Genomic DNA, 20,192 nt, shown 5'->3' on the forward strand with positions numbered 1-20,192 from the left:
GCTTTGTGATCCTGGGTAAAGCAGTCAACTTATCTTGACCTTGGTTTCTTCATTTGTTAAATAAGGATGATAATAAAATGACAGTTGGTGATGATTTTTCAAGAACATCTTTCAGTAAATATAGGCTTTTGATGGGTTTTGTGATGAAAGAAAAAAAAAGACTATAGTCTAGCCCATTGATATTAGATACGTGGCTGTTAGGACAAATGAGGCTCAAACCTGGAGCTTTCAGATGTTGTTTAACCCATTTAAATATAAATTAATGAATGAATGAGTAAGTAAATAAATAAAGTTTTTTCCCCCCAATTTTGTTGTTGTTTTTGTTCAGATTTTGTATTTTTTCTGGATTCAGTCTTACAAGAGTGTCTGTTTCTAGAAATTTACTCAGTTGTACAATCTTCTTAGTAACCCTGTTGAAATAGTAAAGCTTTCCTAGGTTTTTTTTTTTTTTTTTGAGTCATAGCCTTCTAGATATTTTAAGCAATGCACCCTCTCTCTAGAAAAAAACACATTTTCACACACATGCAAACTTTATATACTCCTTTAGAGGACCTATTAAAGCCCATTTTTATGGGTTTCCTACATGGATCTTCAGTTTAAGAACTAATCTGCAGTGGTGTTCTCAATCTCGAGTGCATTTTGACCTGTGGGGGAATTTGGAACTATCTGGAGACATTTTTGGTTTTGTCTATAACTAAGGGTGATGGTGGTGTGTGTGTGTTGGGGGGGTACCCAGGGATGCTGCTATCTTGGAATGTATAGGAACACGCATCTGTTCACCCATAATAAAGGATTCTGAGCAAAAACATCAACCAGTGGTCCTTAGGTTGAGAATCCCTGATCTAGAGGAAGAGAGCAGTTGGATTCCTCTCAAGAATCCTTCATAATCCTTGAAATCTAACTGGGCTTCATTGCCAACAGTTGAGTAGTATATTGTTCAAGCTTGTAATCTTTGGGCCTCACTCTGTCTTGAATATTCTTTTTTTTTTAAGATTTTATTTATTTTCATGAGAGGAAAAGAGAGGCAGGGGAGAAGCAGACTCCCCTTGAAGCAGGGAGCCTGAAGTGGGACTTGATCCCAGGACCCTGGGATCACCACCTGAGCCGAAGGCAGACACTTAACTTACTGAGACACCCAGGCACCTCTCTTGAATAGCCTGCTGTTGGTATTTGTATAATTCACTTTCTTATTCTTTTTCAGTTTTCTGCTCAAATGTCAACTTCATTGAAATGTCTTTGCAATCTTAAACAGCTCCCTTCCTACTTATCCTTAATTTTCTTAACATTTCACATTACTTAACACACATACTTACTTATTTGTTGTCTGTTTCCCACCAACTTTAAGTTCCACAAGAGCAAGAATCTTTACTGCTGTATCCCCCCCATGGATCGAAAGTGCAGGGATATAATAGATGCTCACATATTGTTAAAAGAGTGAATGGCATGAGTCTGTAGTGTGGCAAGTTTGTTTTTATTTTGGAAAAGCCTTATGTTTTCGGGATCACATGTGCAGATGGTAAGGTTAACAACCTTTTGTGAAAATTAAGGCCTCTTACCTAAGTCCTCACCTGGATGTAGCATAAGTTGAGTGTATCTGAGGGCTAAACAAGGATTAAAAAGAAATAGTTTTTGACTGCTCTAGAATATGAATCAGGTACTTGAAGTTGTATTCTTTTATTTTTTTAAGATTTTATTTATTTATTTGACAGAGATCACAAGTAGGCAGAGAAGCAGGCAGAGAGAGAGAGGAGGAAGCAGGCTCCCCGCTGAGCAGAGAGTCCGATGCGGGACTTGATCCCAGGACCCATGACCTGAGCCGAAGGCAGTGGCTTAACCCACTGGGCCACCCAGGCGCCCCCTTGAAGTTGTATTCTTTACTGTTCTTCAAACTTGTTTGACCATGGGAAATATCTGAGACATCCTTAAAATGTGGAATCTGAAGTCCCTCCCCAAATCTACTGAATCAAAATTTCTAGAGGAGAAACCAGGACATCTTTATTAAAGATAAATAGGAAAAGAATAGTTTTCAACAAATGATGCTGGAAAGAACTGGATTTATACATGCAAAAGAGTGAAGGTTGGCCCTATATCTCAAACAGTATATAAAAATAAGCTCAAAGTGGATCAAGAACCTAAAGAGTTAAAGCCATAAAGTCTTAGAAGAAAACATAGTGGTAAAATTTCATGACTTTGGATTTGGCAATAAATTCTTAGCTATGATACCATCAGCAAGAGCAGTAAAAGAAAATGGATACATTTGGCTTCATAAAAATTAAAAACTTGTGCATTAAAAGACTTTGTTAAGAAAGGGAAAAAACAATGTACAAATGGGAGAAAATACTTGTAAATCATACATCAGATAAGGATTTAATATCCAGAATATATAAAGGATGCCTGCAATGAAAGAGCACAAGGACAAATGACCTAACTTAAGGCAGAGGACTTGAATAGACATTTCTCCACAAAGAATCTATAAAATCCTAAGTTTATACCAAAGAGAATTGAAGGTGGGAGGGGTCTTGAAGAAATATTTGTATCCCAATGTTTATATCAGTTTTATAATAGCTACAAGTAGAAACAACCTTAGTGGAAACAATCTATCAACAGATAAATGAATAAACAAATATGGTGTGTATGTACAGTGGAATGTTATCCATCATAAAAAAGAAGAAAGTTTTCATACGTGATACAACATGGATGGATCTTGGAAGTAATTTTAGTGAAATAAGCCAGACATAAAGGGACAAATATTGTATGATTACATTTATATGAGATACTTAGAACAGGCAAATTGATAGAGACAGAAAGTAGATTAGAGATTATCAGGGGCCAGGGAGAGTAGAGAATGGGGGTTATTTCTTAATGGTTATAGTGTTTCTGTTTGGTGTGATGAAAAGTTTCAGAAATAGATAGTGGTGATGGTTGTACAAGTTTGTGAATATAAACAGTGCCACCGAATTGTACATTAAAAATGGCAAATTTCATTTTACATATATCTTACTACAATAAAAAAATTAATGTATACCAAAAGCTGTTGACTCATATACTTTAAGAGTGAATTGTTTGGTATATGAATTATATCCCAATAAATCTGTTAAAGAAAACGAAAACAGGCATTCATGTTTGGGCAGCAGTGCCAAAGAACAAAATTGGGTTGATTTTGGACAGGAAGAATATAAGGTAGATATTGGCAATTATCTGTTAAAAACATAAAAAAAAGTTCTTCCTAATTCTCTCATGGAATGAGCAGCAGTTTTCTAGTCAGGGTGATGCAGGTGCAAAGTATTCCTAACAGGTAAAGAAATTATTGGACATAGTGCAGTTGAGAATAACTGAAAAAAGTAACATTAATGAGACTAGATTAAAGTACTTGTGAACACCTTCAAAATTTTTATATTAAGGAGTATCTTCAAATATTTATGTGCTATTTTGGTTTTGGTATTTTTTCCTATTGTAAAGAAATTTACTGAGAATTTTATCAAGTTAAACTTTTTGATGATATACTGAGATATTTATCAAGTTAAACTTTTTGATGATAAATCCAGATTTATCTTCCAATCATTTTCCTCCCAGTGTAGTAATTGTATTTCCATCTACAAGACACATAACTTAAATTTCTAAAAAAGTGTTGTGGTAAGGGCAGTTAGTATAATGGAAAACAGGAGAGAACTATGCTTTAGTGCGAGAAAAAAGGTTAAGACAGCAGTAAGAAAGTTCTACCCAATGATTGGAAAATACCCTGACCCTTTCTTAGACCATATCAGACATGGTTATTTATCTCACTGGGATCTCTGTTACTTCCCCTAACCTTAGCTTTCCTCACTCAGGGAATTGAGAAGAAAATTGTTTACAGAGGGCTGCTGTGTTTAGTTATAAGGTGCATGGTGTAATTATCTTAAATAGTGCAAACTCGGAGAGATCTGTACTTTTATTTTTTTGAGACCTATATTTTAAATTAAAAATCTAGTACATCTTGTATAATATTATACTTCTTTAAGACTACAGTAAAATGGATATAAATGTACTATCTGTATTGATATCTAAGGACTGTACCATACTGTATGCAAAATAAAGTACAATTATTAATTCTACCTAATTAAAAGTAATATTGTACTTATAGTGACCAACATTTAATTAACAACATCACCTTAGGTAGAGGTTTTGTAGTTACAGTATTCTAAACTTAAAAATATTAAAGTTCTCTTCACAAGAAAAGAAAATTTGTAACTTGTTAACTAGACTTATTTTGGTGATCATTTCACAATATATAAATATACTGAATCATTATATTATACCCCTAAAACTAATATAATGTTATGTTTCAATTATATCTCAGTAGAAGTTTAAAAAACCTTAAAATGTGGGACCATATATTATATTTGACGTTATATTGGATCTAGGTGTTTGGCAAAAAAGATTGTTTAGATTTATTGTGTTATGAAGAAAAATATGTTCTATAACATTTTAAAGTGGTCATCTAGGGGTGCCTGGGTGGCTCAGTGGGTTGAGCCTCTGCCTTCAGCTCAGGTCATGATCTCAGGGTCCTGAGATTGAGCCCCCTGGGAGGCTCTCTGCTCAGCAGGGAGCCTGTTTGTTCCTCTCTCTGCTTTCCTCTCTGCCTGCTTGTGATCTCTCTCTCTCTCTGTCGCATAAATGAATAAATAAAATCTTTAAAAATAAAGTGAACATCTAAAGTGATCTATAGATGCAAAGAAAAAAAAAAGGCTGAAAATCCTGATTCAAAACTGCCTTTTTTATAAGCGGAATATTTAATAGTGTCAAGAATCCCTAAATCTGTTTACCTGTTTAGTTCAGCTTCAGTTGCAGATGAAATATCTGTGAGGCTGTTTTCCCCACGTTTAACAAAAAATTGAAGGCTGTTTTAATTTTGCTGAATTTTTTTCTGTTAGTAGTAGAGTATTACCTTCATGGGCCTACATCTTCAGACAACCTGAACTCTAATAAGTTTGCTTATGGCACTGGGAATAAATGCCTGTGGAGACTATGCTTGTACATTATTTGATTGCTGTTGTTTTGTTAATGTTCTGTTTTACCCATTTTTTTGAAAAGTGTGATTTTTCAGAATGTGAGATGTTTTTGGAAAGGCACATAAAACAGATACCTGTACTTGTTTGTTTGTTTGGTTTTTCAGACCTAGCATATTTCTGTGCTTTATTCATTGCTCACTCTGCTTTACAGTACCTTGAATCCTAGAATCCACATGTAGCCATTTTACTGTCTTCCACAGCTTAAATTGCAACTCTGTGATATGCTGTTGACAACCTTCTCTAACATCTGACAGAATGGATTGTTCTCTTTAAAACACTTGTTTTACGTGTATAAGTCAATGAATTTTAGTAAGGTTAGCGTATATAACCATTGTTCTCCAAAGATTGTGGCGTCCATTTATGGTGACAACTTTCTCAACCCCAATCCCAAATGACAACTCATCTATTTGATTTTTATAGGTGTTTCATGGTGAATGTAATCTGTGCAATATGTAGTTTTTTGTGTTTGGCTTATTTATTTATTTATACATTTTTTAAATTTAATTTTTTATTATTAACATATAATGTATTATTAGCCCCAGGGGTACAGGTCTGTGAATCGCCAGGTTTACACACTTCATAGGACATACCTTCCCCAATGTACTTAACCCCCACCACCTTCTCCCTATCCCCCTCCCCCCAGCAACCCTCAGTTTCTTTTGTGAGATTAAGAGTCTCTTATGGTTTGTCTCCCTCCCGATCCCATCTTGTTTCATTTATTCTTTTCCTACCCCCCAAACCCCTCATGATGCCTCTCAACTTCCTCATATCAGGGAGATCATATGATAATTGCCTTTCTCTGATTGACTTATTTTGCTAAGCATAATACTCTCTAGTTCCATCCACGTTGTCACAAATGACAAGATTTCATTTCTTTTGATGGCTGCATGGTATTCCATTGTATATATACCACATCTTCTTTATCCATTCATCTGTTGAAGGACATCTGGGTTCTTTCCATAGTTTGGCTATTGTGGACATTGCTGCTATAAACATTTGGTTGGTGTCTGGCCTTTTTTTTTTTTTTTTTTTTTAAGATTTTATTTATTTATTTGACAGAGATCACAAGTAGGCAGAGAGGCAGAGAGAGAGGGGGAAGCAGACTCCCTGCTGAGCAGAGAGCCTGATGTGATACAGGCTCTATCCCAGGACCGTGGGATCATGACCTGAGCTGAAGGCAGAGGCTTTAACCCACTGAGCCAACCAGGCACCCCCAGTGTCTGGCTTTTCTTATTTGGAGAATGTTTTTGAGGTTCATCAGTGTTGTCTCATATATCAGTACTTTGTTCCTTTTTATTTCTAATTAGTTTTACATTATATGGATATACCACATTTTGTTTATCCATTCATCAATTAGTAGATATTTGGGTTAACTTTTTGGCCATTAAGATCCTCATGTAACCTTTTTTAAGTGCAGGCCTTTGGGCCCGAGTATTAGGAGATTCAGCTGAGCTCCAAAAATTGGGAACCATCAGGTGAGGGTTTGGGAATCAGGTATAGATTAGTTTCAGTATAGTTGTTGGATAACTTCAGCATAGTTAATCTCTTTGATCCTCAGTTTCTTCATTTATAAAATGGGCATTATTAGGTAGTTCATCTTATAATTAAGAATATTTGAGCGCTTGTTTTTTTGCCCATATTATGCATTTAGGTATACAGTGAACAAAATTGGATTCTTGTTCCCATATAGTTCATAAAAGTTCAGAAGGGGTTACAGACATTAGAGGATAAACACATATTATTTTTATAAATTCTTTGAAGGTAAAGTACAGGGGTGGTGTTGAAAGCATGTAATAGAGATTTAATTTAGTTTGGGCAGACTCAGGAAAGTGTACAGGATTGACATATGAGACTTGAAAAATCAGAGAAGGAATGACAGGAGGAAAAAGTTTTTGAAGCAGAAAGAGTAGTACACACTGAGAAAGAAGGATCTTGGCTAGGTCCCTTTAAGAAATAGAGTTGTGACAGGAGTATAGTGATTAAAGTGGTCAGAGTAGTATGTTTAGAACTTATTCAAAGGCCATTGGGAACCTATTTAAGAATTTTAAGTAAGGCAGTGATATGAAGAGATTAGTGTACCTTGGTACATTAGGTCATTAATGTACTGTGATCATCCTAGCTGCTGTTTGAAGAATGAATTGAAAGTGACTTAGATTCAGTTGTGGTGAAATGATGGGCAAATGAAGGTGTATTTCATTTATATTTAGCAGGTAGCATTTACAGGACTTGGTTGTTTTTAAATGTTGAAAGGGCCACTCTCCCAGTTTTCTGGGAGGAACAAGTTGGGTACTCTAAGGCAGCATATACAGAGAGAATATAGAAGAAGGAAGGTTATTTTGGAGGGGGAAGAAGTGGGAGATAGTTTGTTTAGGGGAATTTTAAGTTCAACATACGTTTGTGAATAAACCAAGTGGAAATGTTAACTAGTTGTATATGTAGACCAGCATTCATAAGAGATCAATTAGTGTAGGGTATGTTTTATTTTGAAGTCTTTAGAGTAGGTTTTAAAAAGCTTAGGGCAAAAGTCTGGAGAAAAAAAATATAGGTTAAAAAGTGGATAGAGGTGCCTGGATGGCTCAGTAGGTTAAGCATTTGATTCTTTATCTCAGCTCAGGTCTTGATGTCAGGGTGTGAGTTCAAGCCCTGCTTTGGACTCCAAAAAAAAAAAAAAAAAAAAAACAGGCCAGACACCAACCAAATGTTTATAGCAGCAATGTCCACAATAGCCAAACTATGGCATGGAGCCTCCTTTAGAAAACATCAGTAAAGGGGTTGGAATTGAGTTCTAATGAATTACTAATATTTAGAGCCTGTGTAGAAAATGAAACAACAAAGACAAGAGTGATCAGTAAGGAAGAGGTAAAATGGGAGTAGAAACTGAAGGAGAAGAATGATCAAGAAGGAAGTTTTGATCAACTATTTCATACTGCTGAGAAATTAAGTAAGGATTAGAAAAGTGTTCATTTGATTCGACAAGTCAGTGATGACTTTTAGTTAGCTTTCACTGCTTAATCAATCACCCTAAAAATAGCACCTTAAAACAACCACCATTTATTTGGCTCCTGATTCTGTAGGTTGGCAGTTGAGTTTGGCTTAGCTGGGCGGTAGCTGGGCGGTTCTACTCATCTGAGTCAGCCTTAGTGTTCTCCCACCTGGGCTTCCTCATGCATCTGCAGGTATACGTCTGTGGTCACCTGCTAGTTTGGGTGGGGCTGGCTTGTTCCTGATGCTCATGACTAGAATAACTGGGACCTCTCATTTTCCAGTGGGATAACTTCTGGGCTTATGCACTTTAAGTAGAGTTCCAAGAGCAAGTCAGTAACCTCAAAGGCAGAAAGGCAGAGCTTGCCAAAGATCCCACTGGATCAAGTTGTAAGATCATTTCAGATTCAAGGACTGGAAGAACACTCTCCTTGATTGGAGGAGCAACAGAGCCACGTTGCAGGAGTGTAGATGCAGAGAAGGGAATCATCTGTTGCTGTTTTTGAAGTCCACTACAATGATTACAGCAAAAGCATTATTGCTGGTGATGGTAGGTGTTGGAAATTGTTAGTATGAAACGTAGTTGGGAACTGAAGATGTGAAGGTAGAAAATATACTTTTTGCAAATATACTTTTGGCTGTGAAGGTAATTTAAGAGAGAAGATGGTAGTAGCTGGAGGGGTATTTGTAGTCTAAGCAGGTAGCTATAGTATTCCTTCCTCTCAAGAACAGAATGTATTGTGAGAGAAGGCATCTAGTAAACACTGAGGGTGCTTATGCAGAGGAAAGAGGAGACTACTAGTGAAGTCAGTCTTCGATAAACCTATAGAGGATGGGGTTTTGTGTACCTGTGAAGGGATTTGTTTTTGATATAAGGTTAACATACTTTCTAATAACAGGAAGGAAGGGAGAATGGGTATGAATGCAGTAGGTGAGCCAATAGATTAGTGATGGGAGACTGAGGGAAGTTCCTCTTTGTTAGAGCTTCTATGAAATGGAGGCAAGTTATTTTGGGGCAGGGGGGTTGTCTAAGAATTTGTTGATGAGGTTTGATGTGCATAGAAGAATACGTAATTTTATTCTCCCACTGAATAGGACATTGAGCTGATGACTAACTAGAGAAATACCAGTCATTCAGTAAATGAGAGATACTATCATTATTAATATAAAAATACTATTTTATTTATTTTGAAAGATTTTATTTATTTATTTGACAGACGGAGATCACAGAGAAGCGGGCAGAGAGTGTGGAGGAAGCAGGCTCCCTGCTGAGCACAGAGCCTGATGTGGGGCTCAATCCCAGGACCCTGGGATCATGACCTGAGCCGAAGGCAGAGGCTTTAACCCACTGAGCCACCCAGGTGCCCCATAAAAATACTGTTTTAAAGAGATTTAACTATACCTTCTATACTGTTAGATACAGGTACTACTTGAGATGTTTTAGGGACTGGGCTCTTTTTTCTGTTTGAACCAGTTAAGTTTAACTTTATTTCCTTCTGTAAGAGTGATGGTCCTTAAAAAGAATGTAGGCAAGAAATACATTTAACCTTTTGTAAATAAACATTGCCAAATATATGAACGGAAGGAGTTATTTTCTGAAAGGACTTCCTAAACCATTTAAAATTACTTTGTTTTACCAGAACTCAAAGGGATAATTATTAAATAGGCTTAATTTGAATTTAAAAAAAGATTAATTCAAGTTGCATGGTGGCTTAGTGGTAACATTGTATATGGAAAAAAGTAGCTTTTTGTTTGAATAGTTGGAAAATATGTAAACGTGGCCTTAAGGTTCTATATTTAGGGAAAATTGACATAATTTATTTGTCTTTTATTCTCTTAGAAAATACTCACAATAGCTTTTTAATTGTCCCTGACCTAAGAATAAGCCTAACTTCTTATACTCTGTAAGGACTATGGACTGGAAGAGTTGTCTTTATGGAGGGCACCATCTGCTGGTTGTAAGAGGTACCGATTTTGGGAAGACTACCTTCTGCAATTACCATATTCTTTACAAATCATATTTTCTTTCTAATTCCACCTTTACATGGTAAAGTCCCAGGAAGAAAATTAGATCTTAATAAACATGGCCATGTATGGATTTGAGTAGTGATTTGATTTGATTTGATTTGTGACCCTGAACTTGTCACATACTGGATTTTTAAGCACATTCATCATAAAAATGGCAGATGTCTGTCTTTATCTCTTTTCAGTTCAATTAAGAATGATTATTCCTATTACTCTTACCCTTACTCTTCATTTGCATTCACTGAAAGGAACTTGATATTTTTGCTTCAGTCTTATTTCATCTTAACATTTATTTACATCTGATAATATCAGAATGAAGAATGATGATACCATTGACTTTTTTTGTTGTTGTTCCTAGAACTGTCAGTATGATTTTTAAAAATACTGATATGTTTTCTTTAATTAATGATCATTTTATTTGAACTTATTCCAAGAGTATACAAGCTGTTTAGTATTAGAATATTTTCTTGTGTTTTACTTAATTGTTCTTACTGGACATAAAATGTAAATATAACAAATGTTGCATATAATAAAAGTAAAAACTTTTCTGAAAGTATTTGTTTCACATTACCCTTTGAAAGGAGGGAAATTCTGGATTATCATGGTTTTGCTATAAATTGGTGAAATTAAAAGTGTGTACATTTTGGGTGCCTGGTGGCTCAGTTGGTTAAGTGACTGCCTTTTGCTTAGGTCGTGATCTCGGGGTCCTGGGATGAGTCCTTCGGCAGGCTCCCTGCTTAGCAGGGAGTCGCTCCTCCCTTGTGCTCTCCCCCCTCTTATGCTCATTCTCTCTCTCAAATAAATAAATAAGATCTTAAAAAAAAGAAGTGTGTACATTTTAAGTGGAGAAAGGAATTAGTCCTTTCTTAGTTCCGTAGTGTATATAGTATATAAAATGTATTCTGACACTGGTCATTTTATATAAATTATTTTTTAAGTACAGTTACTATTTTCTCATTTTCAATGTAAATAATTGTAATCCCATAGAGATGAAATAAGTTGTCAGATAACTTCTTTGACAGTCTGTTAAACCTAAGAGGAGCAGCTATATATCACTATCTCTTATTTTTTATTTCTGATAACAATTGAAGATCCTGTTTATTTCCTGTACCATTCTCTTCTTCCCCAGTATTGGTCCCTCTCCCTTTTTCTTCTTTACTCCTTTTTTTTCTCTTTCGTTGCAGTTTGGTGTTTATTCCTATTATTCTCTGGAAACTTCTTTCTTAAAGATCACCTTGTTAGGTCCAAGGCAGTATTTGGTCATTTTATATGTATTTCTGAAATAATGAGCACTGTATGCCACCCCTTCATCTTCAAACTTTTTTTTCCTAGGCTTAAAAAATTATTTTTTGCTTTTTTACCTTTTCTAACAACATTCTCTTTTTCTTCTGTCCCCTCCCCATATCAATATAGATACTTCCTCAAGGTTAAGTCTTGATATCTTAGCTAATCCTATACATTTTCTTAATTGATCTTGTAAATTCATAAAACATGAGCTATGCATGGTCCTAATATATTTTCTGCCCTTTATGTTCTCTAAAATTTCAGATCTACATTTTTAGTTGCCTTGTAGACTAAATTTTTTCCCTGAGACTTGATCTTTCTCTGGTTTTTCCCTATCTCCATTATGATGAGCATATATTTTGCTTGTTATTACATTTCTAGTGTTTAGCATGGTATATTGCCCAAGTAAATTCTCATTTACTTGGGTACTTAAATATTTACTTGTAATTGACTTTAAGGAACAAAGGCTTTGAATCTTGTAATCATCTTCTACTTCTCTATTATTTTTTTTCTACTTCTTTTTAAAAATCATTCATAAGTCTTTGAATCTATTTTCTTGTTTTCCCATGACTTCCTATAGTCAGCTCCTCCTCCTTTCCTGCAATTTTGTAGTGGTTTCCTAACTGGTTTTACTGTATTTGATTTTGCCTCTCTCGGGGTTGTATTCCCTGTCAAACCACCATTTCTTAGAATAGTTCTGGTCATTCCCTCAGGAAGGATTTCCAGAGTACCTACTTTGTATGTGGCTCTGTAATAGATACTAGCATAAAAATGGTATACAGTCCTTGGCTTACAGAGCTGATAGCTTAGTAAGAGAAATAGACATAGACTAAGTTCACTAAATATGATAAATGCTAGTTATGATGTATTCAGTTTTTTAGCTGTAGGGGGTGGAGCCTTGCTCTGCTTGGAGATGTCAGGGAAAGCTTAAACATAGACTTACAGACTTGAGACTTTAAGGTACGTAGAGTTTGCTTGGTAGACATGTCTTATTATGAAGAAACGTCTTCTATATATTCACAGAAGTATTTCAGATGTGCTTCTAATACTGTTATTTATAAAACTGAAGTGCATACTGAGTAGACCTGCCCCTTTGTTGGCTCTTATCTTTTCCTCCTTAGCTCCCTTTACTTCCTCCCACCTTTTTCTTCAGTCACACTTCTAGATCCCAAGTAAAAATTTTGAACTTTCTTCTCTAGATTAGTAACGCATTTGAACTGTTTTTTTTTTCTGTCCTTTTTTTGTTCTGTATATTATTACCAGCTTCATTTCCATTCACTTAGAGAAGTGGGCTTTCTTTCAATCTTGTATTTTCTAAGATTGTTATTTCTGTTAGGATAATTTTAGAATTTACTGTGATTTAATTATTTAGGGGGATTTTTTGGAATAGATTTTTGAGATCCGTCTTATTCATTTTGCTTTATAGTCACTGCTAAAGAGTCATGCAAGTAATAAGGACTTGACAAATTTTTGACTGTGACAAATTTTTTGACTATGTGGATGAGTTTATTCTACAGAGGCACCATGTCTACCTTTTTTATTTGCAGTCTGTGGTCATAATTGTGTATCTCTTGTTAGGAATGGTCAGCATCAGCTTTTATTTCTGTCAAGGCAAGGCAGAGACTCTTTTGACTTCCAGGTTCTGTGGAAAACTGGGAATCCTATCACATTTATTTACCTTCCCCTGAAATGATTTGTTCTGGACCTTTGCTAAATATCTTCTTTGGCCGAGGGAACATAGCTATGACCTTGGTTCTTGCTTTTCCTAATCTGAGTTCATGTAATTGTTCTCCCATATCATAATCTAAAAGTTTTTGTATTTTGCCCCCCCCAAATGTGTGTTTTATTTTTAGAGAGAAATAAAACTGAGGTTTTTTCCAGTAAAGGGAAGATACAGCAGTATGAGATCATGTCCTGGTTACTTGTTAATTATCACATTCTATACAATATGGATGTGATCAACATGTATTCAGTGATAGTATGAATAAACATTTGAGATGTAAAAATCACATGCCACTTACCAATGTTGTAAACCCATAAATGTCTAAATAAATACCTAGAAATAAGTAAATTTTAGAAACTGAAGCTTTTCGCAGTATTTATAGATCAACCCAAATGGTAGATACAAATAGTATAAATAAATTGACATTACTGTTAGTTTCCACCTAATTTCTTCATAAAATGGCTGTCTAGTGTTGCATTAGTGAAGATACTTCCTACAACCACATGGGTACCCCAGAGCCTATGATGAATCACTTTACAGCAGCCAAGATCATCCACAGAGAATCCTAAATGTCAATAGTGTTCATCTGTCTCAAAAAGAATGTTGTTGGTCTGTGTTCCAAAATATACTAACCAGATGATGGGTCAGTTAAGTCAGTACAATACCTTTCAGCTCGAAGAGCATAGCAAATTTTCTTAGTACCATTAATGAACTTTTCTAAAAGCATTTCTCTTTCATTTTCTGCCTCTTTGCTCCAAAAAGTCTTATCATTCTTAGTTTTCTGTGTTATAGTCAGAATCATTAGTTTGTTGGTAGCTCCTTCTGGAAACAGTGACTCAAAATCTCTTTGCAGCAATTCTGGACATGTCTGGATTGCACACTCTATTTTGGCATTTTCAAAGTAAGTTTCTGCACTGCTGATTTCTTGTTCAGGTGCATTATTACTGTGAAATTCATTCACATACTGTGCCATCACAAACTCGTGTCTCACTTGATAAAGATTTTGCTAGAACATTAGGTAAAGTTTTGCGAACCTGGCTTTTCTTCTGTGATGATTTTCTTCTGTGATCTCCCATTGAGATGACAATCAAAACCTATGTTCCCAGGAAGCTGGAATCTCTGATTCTGAGGTTGAAATGGTCCTAGAGCTTTATCAGGCCATACTGTTAGAGAGCATATATCTTGAGGTGCAAGGGCCACATGAGAGTCATCAGAACCTGAAGATCCTGCAGTTGAAAGTGCTTGGGGATTGACAGCCCTTTTAACTAAAGAGCAAAATCCTGGGAAATAGGAAACCAACCAGTCTAGCTCTATTACAGATCACAGTGGCAGAGGCAAAATATCTTTCCTTTTGTAATGTTATTCTGAGGGCTGTGACACCAAGATGGGTGAATTTAGAGGGGCTGTTGTAAGTGGAAACCATCCATACCAGTCCCGCTGCCATTTCCAGCTTATATTTTGCTTTTATATTAGGCCATGAATCTACCTGGAATTCCTTTTGTGTAAGCTGTGATATATAGGTTGATGTCATTTTTTGGAGGGGGAGTATTAAAGCGTCTCAGAACTTGAAAAAATTTCAACTTTCAAAAACTTTTTGAGCTAAGATTTATATAGCATAAAATTAACACTTTTTACCTATTTCAAGTGTACAATTCAGTGATTTTTAGGCAAATTTCCTGAGTATTGGGGTGTCTGGGTGGCTCAGTTGATTAAGCTTCTGCCTTTGGCTCAGGTTATGATCCCAGGGTCCTGGGATGGAGCCCCACATTGGGCTCCCTGCTTGGCAGGGAGCCTGCTTCTCCCTCTCCCTCTGCCCTTCCGACATGCTCTCTCTCTCCGTGTGAAATAGATAAAATTTTTAAAAAATGGGTTTATTGAACTGAACTGATACAGAAAGAAAAACTGCATACATATGGTATGCAAAACCTATGATACCATTACCACATAGCTGTCACTTGCTGTAAACACAGTCACTTCCAGAAGTTTCCTTGTGTTTTTGCTTTTTTGTCTTTGTAAGAACACACAATGTGAAATCGACCCTCTTAACAAATTCTTAAGTGTACAACACTGTATTAACTATAGATGCTATGTTGTATAGAACATCTCAGAATTTAATCATATTGTAAAACTCTAACTTTACACCCATTGAATAACAACTCCCCATTTTCTCCTCTCATCTCCTGGCAACCACTATTCTGTTTTCTTTGTCTTTTAAGTTTGACTATTTTAGTTATCTCCTATAAATGGGATCATGCAGTATTTGCCCTTATGTGATTGACTTATTTCACTCAGCATGTCTTTCATTTCCATTCATATTGTTGCAAATGGTAGGAGTTTCTTCTTTTTGAGCCTGAGTAATGTTCTGTTGTATGTATAAACCTCTTTTTCTTCATCCATTCATCTATTGATGAGCATTTGGGTTCTTTCTGTATTTTGGCTTTTGCGAGTAATACTGCAGTGAAAATGGGTGTGCACATACTTCTTGGACTTACTGATTTCCTTTTTTTGGGAGGTATATATACCCAGGATCAGGGTTGCTGGATTGTCTGGTAGTTCTATATTTAATTTTTTGAGGAAACTTCGTACTGCTTTTCATAGTGGGTGTATCATTTTACATTCGCACCAACAGTGTACAAGAATTCTTTATTCTTCACCTCTTTGTCAACACTTGTTAGCTTTGATAATGGCCACCCAGCAGGAGTGAAGTGATAACCTGTTCTTGATTTGCAATTCTCAGTTGTGAAAATAGGAAGTTTTCTTCTAAAGTCAAGAACAAGACAAGGATGCCCACTCTTGCCACTTCTATTCAGCATGGTACTAGAAGTCCTACCCAGCATTTAGGCATTAAAGGCAAGAAATAAAAGGAATCCAAATTGGAAAAGAAATAAAAATTCCCCTGTTCACAGATGACATGATCTTATATGTAGAAAACTCTTAAAGACCCTACAAAAAAACTTTTAGAACTAATAAATTCTGTTAAGTTGCAGGATACAAAATCAACATGCAAAAATCAGTAACCTTTTGAGATACTACCAATGAACTCTTTGAAAAGGAGATTAACAAAAGAATTCCTTCACAATAGTATCAAAAAGAAAAAAGTTACTTTACAGTAAACTTTACCAAGGAAGTCAAAGTTGTATACTGAAAACTGTAATATGTTGGTGAAAGAAATAAGACATAAATGGAAAGATAATCCAGTGTTCATGGATTGGAAGACATAATACTATTGAAATGTTAGGCAGTATTTGGAACTTTTCGTTTTGTTCTCTCTGATTTTTTTCTTACTGATATGCCCTGCTGTTGTTTTTCATATATTAAATTTCATGTATAAAACATGAAGGGTCTGTTTGTAAGCTAGTATTTCCCATTGATCCTTTTTTCCCCTGTGCACCAGTAAGTACCATGTCATCTAAGTAGATTACTTTAGCTTTATAGTGGGTTTTAATATTTGAGAACAAATTCATTTATAGTGTTTTTCTTCAAGTAGCTTGCTATTTTTGGCCTTTTGCATTTACATATAAATTTTTAAAAAAATTTTTCAAAATCAAAACTTGGGCTTGATTGGGATTATATTGACTATGTAAACACTGGGAAGATTTGCTGTCCTTATGGTATTTGAAACTTCCAATCCAGTCTATAATATCTCTTCATTTATTTAGGTTTTCTTTAATTTCTGTCAATGATTTTTCTCTGTAAAAGTACATCTTTTGTTAGATTCACTTGTAGATAGTTTATGCTTTTCTATGTAAATTGCATTTTTAAACTTTTTATTTGCTATCCATATGAATACAGTTGATTGGCTTGCATTTATTTATTTATTTTTATTGTAAAGATTTTTTTTATTTATTTGACAGAGAGAGATCACAAATAGGCAGAGAGGCAGGCAGAGAGAGAGAGAGAGGAGGAAGCAGGTTCCCTGCTGAGCAGAGAGCCCGATGCAGGACTCGATCCCAGGACCCTGAGATCATGACCTGAGCTGAAGGCAGTGGCTTAACCCACTGAGCCACCCAGGCGCCCTGATTGGTTTGCTTTTAAACCTTTTTAGTTTGCTATAGGTGTAAAGTTAAAAAATAGTACACAGAATTCTGTAACCTTTCCGCATCTTCTGCCAGTGGTGACATATTATGTAACTGAAGTGTATAATATCAAATAAGGAAATTGACACTGATATAATATTGTTAATTAGATAACTGATTTTATTCAGTTTTCTTAAGTTTTTGCATAATATTTTTTCTCTTTCTCTTTCTGTCTCTGTGTAGTTCTGTATAGTTTGTTCCTGTATATAGATTCATGTCATTACTGTAGCAGTCAAGATATGGAATTATAAAGGAATTCCATGATGCTTACCTCTTAGTCTTATTTGTGTACCCCAGCAGCCACTAATCTGTTCTCCATGTCTGTAGTTTTATCATTTTGAGAATATTAGATTAATGAAACCATGTAGCCTGTATCCTTTTGAGATTGGCTCTTCCAATAAGCATAAGGACAGTTAAGTTATTGCATGTTTCAGTAAGTTCTTCTTATTGCTGTGTAGTATTTCATTGTATGGATTTATCAGAGTTTGTTTAACCATTCATTCATTGAAGGGCTTTGAGTTGCTTCCGGTTTTGGGGTATATGAATAAGGCTTTTACAAATATTCCTGTACAGATTTGCATAAACATTGGCTTTCATTTCGTGGGAAAAATTCCAAAGAGTGCAGTTGCTGTTTGGTAAGTGCATGTTCAGTTTTATGAGAAACTGCCAGATTATTTTCAACTATTGGTTGTACTATTTTACATTTCCACCAGCAGTGTCTAGATTCAGTTTCTTCACATCTTGCTTGCTATATTTGATGTTATTGCTATTTCCTATTTTAGCCATTTAATAGTATATAATGGTATCTCATTGTGGTTTTAATTTGCATTTTCCAGTGATTAATGGTGTTGAACATCTTTTTCATATGCTTATTTGCCATTTGAATTCCCTCTTTAAATGTCTGTTCATGTCTTTTGCCCATTTTGTAATTGGTGTTTAGTGTCTGCATGGTATATTATCTCCTTCTTTTACTTTCAGCATCTCATATCGATATATTTTTAAATGTTTTTTGTAAACTCTTTATATTGAAATTTTTAAAATCTTGTTTTTTAACCTGATTATATATGTCAAATATGTATAGTGTAAAGTGCATAGTATGTGCTAAGCAATGTTGTAAGTGCTATATTTACTTATAGCTTCCAATTTTTGTTTGGCTAATTTGTTATTTTCATCCTATTCTTGAAAATTAATTCCTTGGATGTAAACTTTAGCTTTGCAATTATATTCTTTTCTCACATTGAGGATGACATTTTGTTGTTTTCTGGCTTATCTTGTGCTGACATACAAGTTTAAACTGTTCCTTTCAAAGTAATATGGTTGCTTTAAGGTTTTATTTGTCTTCTACAATTCTTATTATTTTGAGTTTAATTTTGTTTGGCTTCTTGAATTTATGGATTGATATTTTATGCTGTTCTACTCAGATAGGGGCTCTACCTTCATTTATCTTTTGGTACTTCCATGAATCGTAAGTTAAACTTTCTGTCCTTTCTTGTTCTTTATATTCTTTTGATTTCTCTTCCAGTTTGCTAATTTTAATAGCTTTTTCTAATCTGCTAATAAACTTGTCCATTGAGTTTTTAATTTTAGTTTTTGCATTTTTTGTTTTAGAAGTTTGACTTTCTGTTCTGGTTTGCTTTCTATAATTATTTATTCCTTGAGTTATTTTAGACTTTGATTTCTTTAAAATAAATAAATAAAGTAGTTTTGTAATCTGCTTGAGAATTGTAATATATGAAGTCTTTGTGCGTTCTGTCTTGGTGCCTGGTATTTCTGCTGATTCTTGCACATAGTGTCATGTTTCCTTAGGTGCTTGATTATTTTTGACTTGATAATGCTCATTGTCCTAGAAACCTCATGGTGGGGATTCTCTGAGGTGTAGAATTTTACTTACATTTGGTTCTTGGTAGTACTACCAGTCAGGGGTCACTGTGTTCGTGTGTTGAGGTTCTCTGGACAACTTAGATAATGAGAACCATAGCAAATGTGCAGGCCCATGTCGAAAATCAGTTAGCTGCATTTGTTATTACGTTGCTCTGCTTAGTACCAAGGCAGCTTGCTCTGCTCTTCCCAGTGGCTGTTGATGGGGGCATGGGCACATATTGATTTCTGGCTTATCTTTGTGGGTGTTATCTTTCTGGAGTTGGGGTAGTATTGTGCATTGATATCAGGAAGGTCTCTGATATTCTATCTATTTTTTTTTTTTTTTTTTTTACAGATTTATTTTATTTTATTTATTTGACAGAGAGACATCACAAGTAGGCAGAGAAGCAGGCAGAGAGAGAGAGAGGAGGAAGCAGGCTCCCTGCTGAGCAGAGAGCCCGATGCGGGACTCGATCCCAGGACCCTGAGATCACGACCTGAGCCAAAGGCAGTGGCTTAACCCACTGAGCCACCCAGGCACCCTGATATTCTATCTTGACAGGTTAAGATTTACCTCTGTCCCCGTTGCCTCATAAGATGACCAAACTGAATTCTAGATTTGTTAGGGTTGGCAAATGCCCTCAGGGTGTCAATGGATATAATGCTCCAGTACCCCTTTTACCTCTTTGGATTCCTGTATTCTCTTTTATTTGGGACAAGTAATTTGTGGTGCTTTAAAAAATAAGCTTGTTTTGGATGGCTTTTTTCCCCTATTATTTATAGTTTTTGTAGTTGGATGGTTAGTGCAAATTACCCGACTTACAATTAGTAGAAATGGAAGTGAAAATATAATTGAAAAAAATTGGGGAAGTGCTTAATAAAATGTTTTTCATTAATTAGATAAGTGAGATACTATAAATTAGGAAGTAGTTATAAATTATTTGGTTGGGAGGACAGGCTACCTTTCATGTTTATTATTAATTTAGTTTATACCAATTTTTTTGTTTGCTTCTAATTGTTTTCTTGTTTTAGGGGTAAAAATATTTCCATCATGGCTCATTCAAAGACAAGAACCAATGATGGAAAAATTACTTATCCTCCTGGTGTCAAGGAAATCTCAGATAAAATATCTAAAGAGGAGATGGTGAGACGGTTAAAGGTGAGTAAAATTATGTTTTGGGGTATCTGTTTAGG

At 35.3% G+C, this 20,192-nt stretch overlaps 1 protein-coding gene and 1 pseudogene across 7 annotated transcripts in view; one reads left to right on the forward strand and one right to left on the reverse strand.

Annotated features, from left to right (window-relative positions):
- Positions 1-20,192, forward strand: part of PDS5B (PDS5 cohesin associated factor B) — a 204,461-nt gene that overhangs the window by 58,427 nt on the left and 125,842 nt on the right. For all 7 annotated transcript variants that reach the window (XM_059378326.1, XM_059378327.1, XM_059378330.1 and 4 more), the window contains exon 2: positions 20,031-20,157. In XM_059378326.1, the coding sequence (XP_059234309.1) occupies positions 20,050-20,157 (108 nt within the window). In that variant the 5' untranslated portion in view covers positions 20,031-20,049. The remainder of the gene's footprint in view (positions 1-20,030; positions 20,158-20,192) is intronic.
- Positions 13,771-14,506, reverse strand: LOC132002957 (methylmalonic aciduria and homocystinuria type D homolog, mitochondrial-like; annotated as a pseudogene).

The sequence above is a fragment of the Mustela nigripes genome, chromosome 15, assembly GCF_022355385.1.
Source record: "Mustela nigripes isolate SB6536 chromosome 15, MUSNIG.SB6536, whole genome shotgun sequence".
In the NCBI taxonomy this organism is placed as follows: Eukaryota; Metazoa; Chordata; class Mammalia; order Carnivora; family Mustelidae; genus Mustela; species Mustela nigripes.